Below are 11,650 nucleotides of genomic sequence, written 5' to 3'. Positions count from 1 at the left end.
GAGTGTTGAATATACCATGGACTGCTAGGAGAACAAACAGGTTTGTCCTGGAGAGGGTGAAGCCAGAATGTTCCCTGGAGTCAAGGATCTGAAGCTTTGTCTGACATATTTTGGGCATGTTGCAAGGAGGAACTGGTCCTTGGAGAGGGACATCATGTTTGGCAGAGTGGAGGGGCAGCAAAGGAGAGGAAGACCTTTGATGAGATGGATCGATTCTGTGACTGGAGCGGTGGGAACAAGTGTGTTTGAGATGGCTAGGTTGGCACAGGATAGAACAGCATTTAGAGCTCTTGTACATAGGGTTGCTATGAGTCGCAAGCGACTCGATGGCACATAACAACAATGTTTAGGGTGAAACCAATAATTCTGAAAGTGAAAAGATGGATCTATATCTTTCATTCATTAAACAAAGATGTAATACTACTTTGGATACTTTTCTAAGTTAATAACTTATTATTTGAGCAGAGAAGATAGAATTCAAACAAAAAGGTTTATAAAACATTTTAATGTGGCAACCAACTGAGAAATTCAAGTGTTTATAAAAATATTTAACACAGCAAACCAAGATTGTAAGTAAAGAAATACCCATGCAAAAAGACTGACAAAAGAATGAACTTCAGTGAGTCTCTGCCTTGAAATAAGACAAATGAAAAGGCTGTGAGTAGCTGGTTATAGCAGCTCAGAAATTATACCGGTGCCAGATTATGTGGGGTCTTATAAAATTGAGTTGAAGATTTGTAGCTAATTTATATTTTATTGCATACAGATCATTCCAGAATTTGGTGCTGTGAAACAATGAGCATTTATTCTTTGAGTCTTTTGGGCAGTTCTGTACTTGCTAAGCGGCTCTTTGGTGGTTCATTCTTATGGCAAATAGCTTGCATAGTGGTTTTCATTGGGTGGAGGGTTCCCAAAAATTGGAAGAGAGGGAAATTTGACATGCACAGACACTTGTCATTCTCATGTTTTTTATTACATCATATTTGTTTTCCTACCAACACAGGTCAAGCTTAGAGTGGAGGAGTGTTTATACAGGGAGAAGTATTATAACATTGGAATTGATTAGTTTGTTGGATATACTATTTTTTATTATGGAATAGTTGACTGGAAAATTTCTCAGTCTTGGTTGGTTGTATTTGTCAAGAATTTAAAATCTATTATTTTTATTTTAAATGAAGGTTCAGCGAACTATTGCTAAACAGATTCAGATGGTTCGGCAAGTTGGTAAAGGTCGGTATGGAGAAGTATGGATGGGTAAATGGCGTGGTGAAAAGGTGGCAGTCAAAGTGTTTTTTACCACTGAAGAAGCTAGCTGGTTTCGAGAGACTGAAATCTACCAAACCGTACTTATGCGCCATGAGAACATCCTGGGTGAGTATGCATTTGACTGGGTTTTAAATCCACCAGTCACATAGTGTGGCAAGACTAGAAGGACGCCTGTAGAAATGTGCCAGTTAGGCTTTGGAAGGGTCTTTGAATTCACATTAAGTACATTTGCTAAGTGAGGCTCAGAAGAAAGTACACAACACAATTCCTAAATGCCATCCAGCTACTTATAACCCAGCTGAAGAAAAAACAGTTACAGCATTGAAAGAAATGCTACTCTTTTGAACTTACATAGTAACAAAAACAAAATGTTTTATTGGTACCTTAAGCATACTTTAGCTAGATAAACTTTTTGCTTTTTATATGCTCAATACCTCTTTCCTATAAGATACTACTTCATTGTATTTTTTTTTTTTTTTTTTTTTTTGCTTAACAGATATTTCCCCCACATTTATAAAGTAAAGAAATAATTTAGATATGACCTGACAGTAAGGTCCATGGCTCTCCTAATTTTTTTTGTTTAAGCCATTATTCCCCAGTCCTTTAATGAGTTGGGGGTGGGGAGCCGGCAGTAGTATTTAGTGGGTTCTCAGTGACCTTATTTTATCAGGGAAGGAGAAGAGGAGAAATGTGTGAGCAAAGAAAGCAGTACTGTGGCCCTCCCAGTGTACAAGCCAGACTGCACAGGCAGGTGCGACAAGGCAGTGACAGGCACATGGCACTTAGTGAGGAGTTAACTAGAGAGTAAATATTTTTATCTTTTACCTTGGAATTGCAAGCATATTCTCATTCTGTCTTTAGGCCTTAGCTGCTTAAAAAGAGTGAAGTAAAGATAACATCTCCCAAATTGTTACATGGAAGGTGATCTTCCACAGCCCCTGAATGGGTAGACTTAGCTGCCAGTCCTTATGGTCCACCCAGGGGTACCGCAAAAGAAAAGCCAGGCGGTTTCCTGACAAATATTAAACCTCTGTGGAACACAGTTCTCTCACTTACCTGGAGTCACCTTGAGTTGGAATCAACTCAGTGGCAAGTGCTAATGTGATCTTACATTTTTTTCCCCTTAAGTCATTTATTATTTATGTGATTATTATTAAGATGATTTTATGTGTAATGTGAAAGCATAGTTGTACTATAGAGTCAACTGTAATTCCTAGTAACCCTGTGAGCCCTATGACAGTGGAAACCGAACCCTCTCTGGCACTTTCCTTACCATTTCTGTCCTCCTCAAGCCCATTGTGCAGTCAGTGGGTCTGTCCATCTCCTTGAGGGTCTTCCTCTCATTCACAGACCCTTTGCTTTTCCCAGCATGATGTCTTTCTGTAGGTAAGGACTGGCCCCTCCTGACAGCATGCCTGAAGTATGTGAGATGAAGTTTCACCATATTTAACTCTAAGGAGCACCTACCTTGTTGTACTTCTTCTGTCTTCCTTATGCATTGTCCAGCTTTCACATACACATGAACAAATTAAAAATACCATGGCCTGCGTCAGGCACCTGACATCCTTGTTTTTAGAACTTTGAAGAACAGATTTGAGTTCTGTGTAAACAGAATACAGTTTTGAGGAACAAAGTCAGATTTTACCAGATTAACTAAGGTGGTTTTCAATATCCTCATTGAACAGTCATTATTGTTCCAAGTTACCTCTAATGATAATTAACCTTTTAAATGCATTCATTGGATAGGTTTTATAGCAGCGGACATTAAAGGAACAGGCTCCTGGACTCAGCTTTATTTGATCACTGATTACCATGAAAACGGATCTCTTTATGACTTCCTCAAGTGTGCAACACTGGACACAAGAGCTCTGCTCAAGCTGGCTTACTCAGCTGCCTGCGGCCTTTGCCATCTCCACACAGAGATTTACGGCACCCAAGGCAAGCCTGCAATAGCTCATCGAGACCTAAAAAGCAAAAACATCCTCATCAAGAAAAACGGAAGTTGTTGTATTGCTGACCTGGGCCTTGCTGTTAAATTCAACAGGTGAATAGCTCTTTGCTCTCCTGGTTTAAATTATTTTTAGTTTCCAAAAGATAATTTGCTCATTTATGTTTAGAATGATAGAATTCTAAAAGTTCATGTAAGTGTTCACATATATTTATATTAATATATTGTTACTGTATAACTAGATATTGGAATGATGGAGTCTTTTATATTTGGTTGTTTTTTTTCCTTCAGTATGGGGGGTTTTGTTTTTACAAAAATGACGTGTGTACATATTGCTAATTTTCCTGCTTTTCATTGTCTTAAACATCCTCCCATTTCTGTTTGTACACATCTGCTTTGTTCTTTTTAATAGATGCAGAGATGTTCATAATGGGGTTGTGGTGGTGGAGGAGGCTATTATATCATTGATTCAGAACTAACTCTTAGATGATTCTCCACTGAGTTTTCAGAGGCTGTAAATCTCAGGAGAGGAGATTGCCTGTCTTTCTCCCTTGACACAGCTGGTGGCTATTTTGGTTGGCAATGCAACACCTTACCAGTGAGCCATCAGAGCTCCCTTTATAAGGATGTACTCTAATTTATCCCAACTATTACTCACTTGGAACCTTAGTGGTAGGTTGAGTGTTGGGCTGCAAAGTTTGATACTGACAGTTTGGTAGTTTGAACTCACCAGCTACTTCCCAGGAGAAAGAAAGGCTGCCTCCTCCCTGAGGAGTTACAGCTTCAAACCCAGCAGAGGGTGACAGCGGGAATAGACTCAACAGTAGTAGGTTTGGTTTGGCTACTGCCTAGATGATGAACACAAAAGTTGTCTTTAGTTTAGCTGTCATTACAGAAATACTTTAATATTATTTTATTATACATTTATTTTTTATAAGTGTCACAAGTGCTTAAGGTGGATTCCAAGACAAGTTAATCAAAGGCTGTGTTCCTGTTAAGATCGTACATGGTACTTTGTCTTTTCTGAAAGTGTGCATCACTTACCCTGTCACAAATGGGCAAAGTATACCTTTCTTCATCTCACTTAATAGTGGTTTTAAACAATTACTGCTAGATGTATTTGGTCAGTTCCACTCAGATGGAGACCTAGTACATGAGTCCATTACAGCCACTGTGGAAGTTCATTCCATTGAGGGTTAGAATGATGTCATTTTACCAAACCATTGAAATCATTTTAATGTTGTTACAGTTCCAGAATGGACAGCCTTTTAGCATTTTAGAATTTATTTCAGGAAGACCATAAAATAAATATACCAGTCTGTAAGTTAAAGTTACCATGTTTAAAACTTGTTTTTATGTTTCTCCCAAATGTTCACGAGATACAGGCGTATGGGAGGTGTGTGGGGTGTGTATGGAAATATAATGTACTTCAGAGGATAGTGTCTAATCTGCTAGAAATGGAGACCTAAGCAACAAAGCATTCACATAGGGAATAAAAAAAGGTCCCCTTTGTCATGAAGGTTAAAATTACTACCTGAATTGCAATCCCAGAAGTGCACGGTTCAAATCCACCAGATACTGTGCTAAAGAAGGAGGAACAGTCGCCTCCTGTACCAGTCAGATCCAATTTGACGGTACACGCATTAAAAACAAAAAAAAAATTACTACTTGAAATGTCAAAAGTAAAGGATTATTGTCTTGGTTTTTATTTTCCTGTTTCCTTTCCTTGAGACTATCACTGTTTCTTATATTCATGCTATATTGGTTCTTGTATTTCTTATTTTATTTTCCTGAACTCATTTTTCTTTTTCCTGAAATAACACAAGTAGTAATCTTTTCTGAAATGGATCATATTCACTCTTACTTATTCTTTAACCACTTCCTTCCACCTTCCATTACTAATTTCACTGAATTTGTTCTTATTAAGATGACCACTGACTTCCCTTTATGTTTATACCTGTAGAGATTGTTTTTAGTTGTCAATTTACATAACTGCTTTGGCACTCAGCAGTGTTGGCTGTTTCTCTACTCTCACTTCTCTTTGCTTCTGGGACCTAACATTCTTGTTTTCTTTTACAGATTCCACTTGATCCTTCTCTCTCTCTTTGTAGGCTTACCATTTGACTGTCAAGTGTGGGAGTTCCACAAGATTCAAACCTTAGACCTTCTCTTGTCACTAATAATCCCTCCTTAGGTGGGCCTGTCTATGCCAGTAACATTAATTCCCCATCTATAGAAGTGACTCAAAAACAAGAAAAAGTGCTGGCCAAATGAAACTAAACATATACATTATTCACTGCCAGTAACAAAGCTCAGAATAGAATATGATGTTTAATACTTTGCACATCATTGTCTTTTCTGCTAAGTTGTAAAGTGTGAGGCACATTTATTTTTAGTTTTTGTTTTGTTTTTTAATCCCTAGAATCTATTCCAGGACTTGGCACATAGAAGAAACTAAGCAAATATTTATTGGTAATTTCCTGTAATTTTCACATTTTTCTTTTATAAAGATTCTGAACCTACACAAACCAAGAGAATGAATATGAACTTTTTAAAAATTTCTAATCTCGTATTCTTTCCTTGACACTACAAAAAATAGAATCAGCTCTAAAATTAAAATGTGGGAAATTCAATAAAGATACAACTATAGAGTGATTTTGATAGGAATTTTTGAGTGCCTGCTACGTGGAATTTTTCCAATTAAAATTCTATCCCTCTCTGCAATCTTTAAATCTTTTATCTTTATTTATCTTGCTTAATATGAATACTAAGCAGAATATCCACATTAAGCAGAATCTTACTGCAAACATAGTAAAGTGTTTGATGAATAGTACTGTTCAGACTCTAATGGAGTTATATTTAAAGGATCTGTTACTTTAAACTCTGAATTTTAAAACACCCCTGGCTCCTAGGGTTTCTAATAATGAACTGTGATGATCCATATAGAGGTAAACAAGTGCATCAAAAGAAATAGAAGTAATACCCAGCATCACTGTACCAAAATGAATTGACTCACAGTGAAAAATTTCAGGAAGTACCATGTGAATAAGAGCCAGTGATAGTGAAGGAAGAATTTGAAGTTACACTGAAGGCCTTGGCAAAAAATAAGGCTCCAGGAATCGATAAGGTTGACATTTTCACCTAACAGAAGTGTCCCTGTATGCGCTCACCAGTCTATGCCAGGAAATTTGCAGGAGGACCGCTGTCTGGTAGACTGATTGGAAGATGGTCTAACCTTGTGGATCCAACAATGTTGAAATTACTGAACAATATCATTAATATGACATGTAAGCAAAATACTGCTGAAGATCATTGAAAAACTGTTATAGTACATAGATAGGGAACTGCAAGAAATTCAAGCAGAATTCACAAGAGGCTGTGGCACCGGGGATATCATTGCTGATGTCATATGGTTGAAAGAGCATGCCAGAAGAATGTCTGTGCTTTATTGAGTATATAAAGGCGTTTGACTCTGTGTGTCATTATGGCTAGTATTATGAATGGAAATATCAGAACACTCAATTGTGCTCATGCAAAACCTAGACCAAGAAGCCAGGTTTGAGTGGTGCAAGGGAATCCTACATGGTTTAAAATTAAGAATGGTGTGTGTCCATATTATATCCTCACTCCATACCTACTTAATCTGTATGCTGAGAAAATTACTCAAGAAACTGAAGAAGAATGTGGAATCAGATTTTTCAGTAACCATTAGCAGCAAGCCTTGCTTGCTGAAAATGAGAATTACTTTAAGCACTTGTTGAAGAAGATATGGATTCCATCTCAACATCAAGAAGACAGAAATTCTTACCACTGAACCTATAGACAACGTGATAGATGGAGAAAAGATTGAAGTTGTCAATGATTTCATCTTATTTGGATCCACAGTTCAACACCCTTGGTAGCAGCAATCAGGAATTCACAACACATATTGCACTGGGAAAGTCTAAAGTCAGGGACCTCGCCAAATTTTTGAGGAGCAGTGTTACCAGTTTAAGGATGAATATGCTCCAGATTCAGGCCATAATCTTTTTAATCATTTGCTATGCATCTGAAAGCTGAACGATGAATAAGGATGACAGAAGAATTGATGCCTTTGAGCTGTGGTATTGGAAAAGAGTACTGAATATTTCTTGGATTGCCAAAAGAACAAACACATCTTAGAGAAAGTCCAAAATGCTCTTTGGAAGCAAAGATGATAAACCATTATCTCACATACTTCAGGCATGTTGCTAGGAGAGGCTGTTGCTTAGAAAGGAACATGATGCTTAGAAAGCTGAAGGGTCAACAAAAGAGAGAAGATCCTCAATTAGATGGACTATGGTGACAGCTGCAATGGGGTCTCCTGTGTCAGAAAGAGTGACGATGGTACAGGATAGGACAGTTAAAAATCTGTTGTTCATGGAGTTGCTATGGGTTGTACTTGATGGCACCTTACAACAGTATGACAAAATACACGATTAACTATTTTATCAGCATAGACTTTAACAAATCTGTTCTTTTTCACCTGTTTCAGTGATACAAATGAAGTTGATGTGCCCTTGAATACCAGAGTGGGTACCAAACGTTATATGGCTCCAGAAGTGTTAGATGAAAGCCTGAATAAAAACCATTTTCAGCCATATATAATGGCTGACATCTACAGCTTTGGCCTCATCATTTGGGAAATGGCTCGCCGTTGTGTCACAGGAGGTAGGAATTTGCATTGATGTGTTTCTGTGTTTGATTATATAGCCATGATTTTTAAAATTATAGCTCCAGTTATATAATAATACCTAGATGTTATGGGAATCTGGGGTCCCCAAGCCCACCCCTAGGTTCAGTGATTCTGTAGAACTCAAAGGACTTAGCACAGTTTTACTAAAAGCAAAGATTTAACACTGAAAGAATACAAAGCAAAATTGGCAGAGGGGACAGAGTTCATTAGATGAAAGAGAAAACCAGGCATAATCTTGTAGAAAGGATCTCTGGTGATGGATTTGTCAGGTGCATGAGTGCTAACCAAACGGTCACCAGTTCAAACCCACTAGGGGAGCTCTGGTGGCAGGGACCTTAGAGAGTTGTGTTGCTGACCCAAAGGCCACTCCTTGTAGTGGTTTGAATCCACCGGTGGCTCCACAGGAGTAAGATGGGCATTCCCCTCATGTACAGTTAGTTTGCAGAAGCCCAGCAGAGGGTCTGACAGGACAGCAGAAAGTGAGAGCCTCTCAGGGACAAGGAATGAGTCTTCTTCCATAAGATTGCAGTCTTGGGAGCCACTTCGTTCAGTAGGGTCACTGCGAGTCAGCTGGATGGCATTGGCTCCTTCCCTTTCTTCTTTATTTAAATGTTTCCAAAACTATTTTCCTAGTGGAGTCAAACAGGGCATGTTTAATTCCTTTAATACCAAGCTGTGATAATTTGGTAAATAGTGTCATCCCAAGACACTCACTGACACTCAGCCCCTGAGCTCTCTGTCAGGTGGTGGCCCTGCAGGCATCCTCTGCCTGACATGCACCAAAACGTCCAGACTTTGAAAAGGAAAACAAGTGTTCAGGACAAACTACATTGTTTATACAGTTTCGAAACCGGAACAGAGGGCGTGTCTCTCATACTTGGGACATGTTATCAGGAGGGGCCAGTCCTTGGAAGAAGACATCATGCTGGGAAAGGTGGAGGGTCAGAGTAAGAGAGGAAGTTTTTCAACAAGAGGAGCTGACCCAGCTACTGTAACAGTGGGCATATGGTGAGGGTGTTGTAGGATATGGCAAGGTTCAGATCTGTCATTCAGAGAGACACTGTGAATAGCAGTCACCTTGACTGCACCTAATAACTCCTACCATTTCGAGAATGTGTACATTGCTTTGAGGAACAGCTTACCAACCAGGTGTCCAGATTTTAGCCCTTAGTCGGCCTTGTAAGCAGCCATTCTGAGGAACTGCTGTCTTAACTCTTTTCTATTACACCATGTTAAGTTTTTCAAAACACAAACAAAACTACATACAGACTTACTAGTAGAGTCATGCAAGAAAATAACTAAAAATTTAAGAAAAATGAGCAAGTAACTTTTTTCTGAGAGGTATTGATAATAAACCCTTTGTGGACACAGTGTATCACAACTGGAAGGAAGACCTTTATGGAGGTTGTCTTTTGTTGTTATGTGCCATCAAGTCACTTGCGACTCATAGCGACCCTATATATGAGAACTCTAAACGCCGCTCTATCCTGTGCCAACCTCGCTGTCTCAAACACTCATTCCCATACCCCCAGTCACAGAATCGATCCATCTCATCGATGGTCTTCCCCTCCTGCGCCGTCCCTCCACTCTCCCAAACATGATGTCCCTCTTCAAGGACCAGACCTTCTTTGCAACATTCCCAAAATATGTCAGACAAAATGTTAGAATCCTTGACTCCAAGGAGCATTCTGGCCTTACCCTCTCCAGGACAAACCTGTTTGTTTTCCTAGCTGTCCATGATATATTCAACACTCTTCTACAGCACCACAGCTCAAAGGCATCAATTCTCTTTCTGTCATCCCTAGTCACAGCCCAACTCTCTGATGCATAGCACGTAATTGCGGAAACTATAGCCTGCATCAGGTGCACCTTCGTCTCCAGCCTGACGTCGTTGCTCTTCAATACTTTTAAGAGGACCCTCACAGCTGACCTTCCCAATGCAATTCGTCTCTTGATTTCCTGGCTGCTGTTACCAAGAGTCTTGACTGTGGAACCAAGTAAAACTTAACTCTTATGGAGGTTGTTGTTGTTGTTGTTAAGTGCCATCGAGTCGCAGGCGACTCATAGCGACCCTATGGAGGAGAGTCCTTGACGCTTGGGTGCCTTTCATCCTCTCTCCAGGTTCATAGGGTTTCCTTCCGGAGGCAAGCTATTATGGAAGTGGATGCCGTAGAGAAAATAATTAAGAAGGGAACATGCAGTTCCTAGTGAAAGTGCATTATCCACTCTAGAATTGTATTTATATATGAATCTATTTCCATTTTATAGTTTAGTGAGCTACTGAATGGATAAACTTTTGTGCTTAGGATGTATTTTCATTCTTACAGGCATTGTGGAGGAGTACCAGTTGCCATATTACAACATGGTGCCCAGTGATCCTTCATACGAAGATATGCGGGAGGTTGTGTGCGTCAAACGATTGCGTCCAATTGTTTCTAATCGATGGAACAGTGATGAGGTAGGTGTACCTCATCCCTTGAAACAGTGATTGGAGTGTCCTGCCAGGTGAGGATAGTACCTTCTCACCACTTTTCTCTTCACCTTTCAGTGCCTGCGAGCCGTTTTGAAGCTGATGTCGGAATGCTGGGCCCATAATCCAGCTTCTAGACTTACAGCGTTGAGAATCAAGAAAACACTTGCCAAGATGGTTGAATCCCAAGATGTAAAAATCTGAGTTACATGGTCAAGCAGAGAAGTTATAGACTGCAGCTGTTTCCCCAAGGAAAGAGAGCACAGGATGGCAGCTTGGTTCTCGGACTTTCCTCGCTCTACCTTCATGGGCTGCTAATCTTAACCCTTCAGTACTCTTTAGAATACACCCTGGGGACTTCTGAACACTTCAGTCTTTATATATGGACAGCTTTATTTTAAATGTGGTTTTTGATGCCTTTTCTTTTTAATGGTTTTTTTATGAACTGCATCAAAACTTCAATCCTTTTAAGTCTCCAGTCCAAGTCTGGACACGAAATTGCCTCCTCCTGAAATGGTGCTTTCTGTGAAAGCCTTAAAAAATTAAGAAAAGAAAAGAATTTATCAGACGGAGAAATAAGAACTTCATGCTTCTACTTGAGAAAATGTAATCTGTTTGTATTTTACCTTTGTGAAACAATCTGTAGAGTATGATTTGTTTGGAATACCCTTGGTTGATTGTGGTTGTCTGCCTTGATGATGAGGTGTGTGTGGCCGAACATGTGCACCAGGATTGTGAATGCACAGGAAGGAAGACGCTGGTCGGTGGTGGGTTTTGGCTTTACAGATCTGACCAGCAACATAAAAATCATTTAACTTGCAAACTGCCAAAAAAAATTTAAAATGTCTGTAAATTTGGGCTTTGTTTTCTCACCACCGTCTTTTGGATTTTGGAGTCAAAGGAGGTTTTATCTCATGAAATGTATCCTGTCCAAATTGGAGTTTCCAATGCTATGAACCCTCTAAAGAAAACACTTCTTTTTGAAGTGAATTACTGCATTTGATAGTAATGTAAGTGCCTGAATCATATTCTGTATTCCTTCTCCTCAGTAACTTTGAAAGGGAAGTTTATTTATATTTGGTGTGTTACATGCTTTGTTTGCAAACTCCGTTACAACCATATCCATGTTATAGAAACTAACTTACATACACCTCACATCCTGTCCTTAACCAAAAAAAAGAAAAATCATCCAAAAAGTTATAAAGTAGTAGAATAATGTGTGAATTTTCAGAATTAATGTATTCTGTGTAGT

At 39.2% G+C, this 11,650-nt stretch overlaps 1 protein-coding gene across 1 annotated transcript in view; it reads left to right on the top strand.

Moving 5' to 3' along the window:
• BMPR1A (bone morphogenetic protein receptor, type IA) overlaps positions 1-10,602 on the top strand; it is a 79,418-nt gene extending 68,816 nt beyond the window's left edge. The window contains exons 7-11 of the mRNA XM_006901395.1: positions 1,179-1,371; positions 3,013-3,310; positions 7,728-7,903; positions 10,256-10,386; positions 10,477-10,602. Coding sequence (XP_006901457.1) covers positions 1,179-1,371; positions 3,013-3,310; positions 7,728-7,903; positions 10,256-10,386; positions 10,477-10,602 — 924 coding nt within the window. The remainder of the gene's footprint in view (positions 1-1,178; positions 1,372-3,012; positions 3,311-7,727; positions 7,904-10,255; positions 10,387-10,476) is intronic.
• The last annotated feature ends 1,048 nt before the right edge of the window (positions 10,603-11,650 follow it).

This window comes from Elephantulus edwardii, unplaced genomic scaffold, assembly GCF_000299155.1.
Source record: "Elephantulus edwardii isolate Elephantulus edwardi_28Jun2011 unplaced genomic scaffold, EleEdw1.0 scaffold00324, whole genome shotgun sequence".
NCBI lineage: Eukaryota > Metazoa > Chordata > Mammalia > Macroscelidea > Macroscelididae > Elephantulus > Elephantulus edwardii.
The sequence above is the reverse complement of the archived record's forward strand: the minus strand, read 5'-3'. Positions and strand labels throughout refer to the sequence as shown.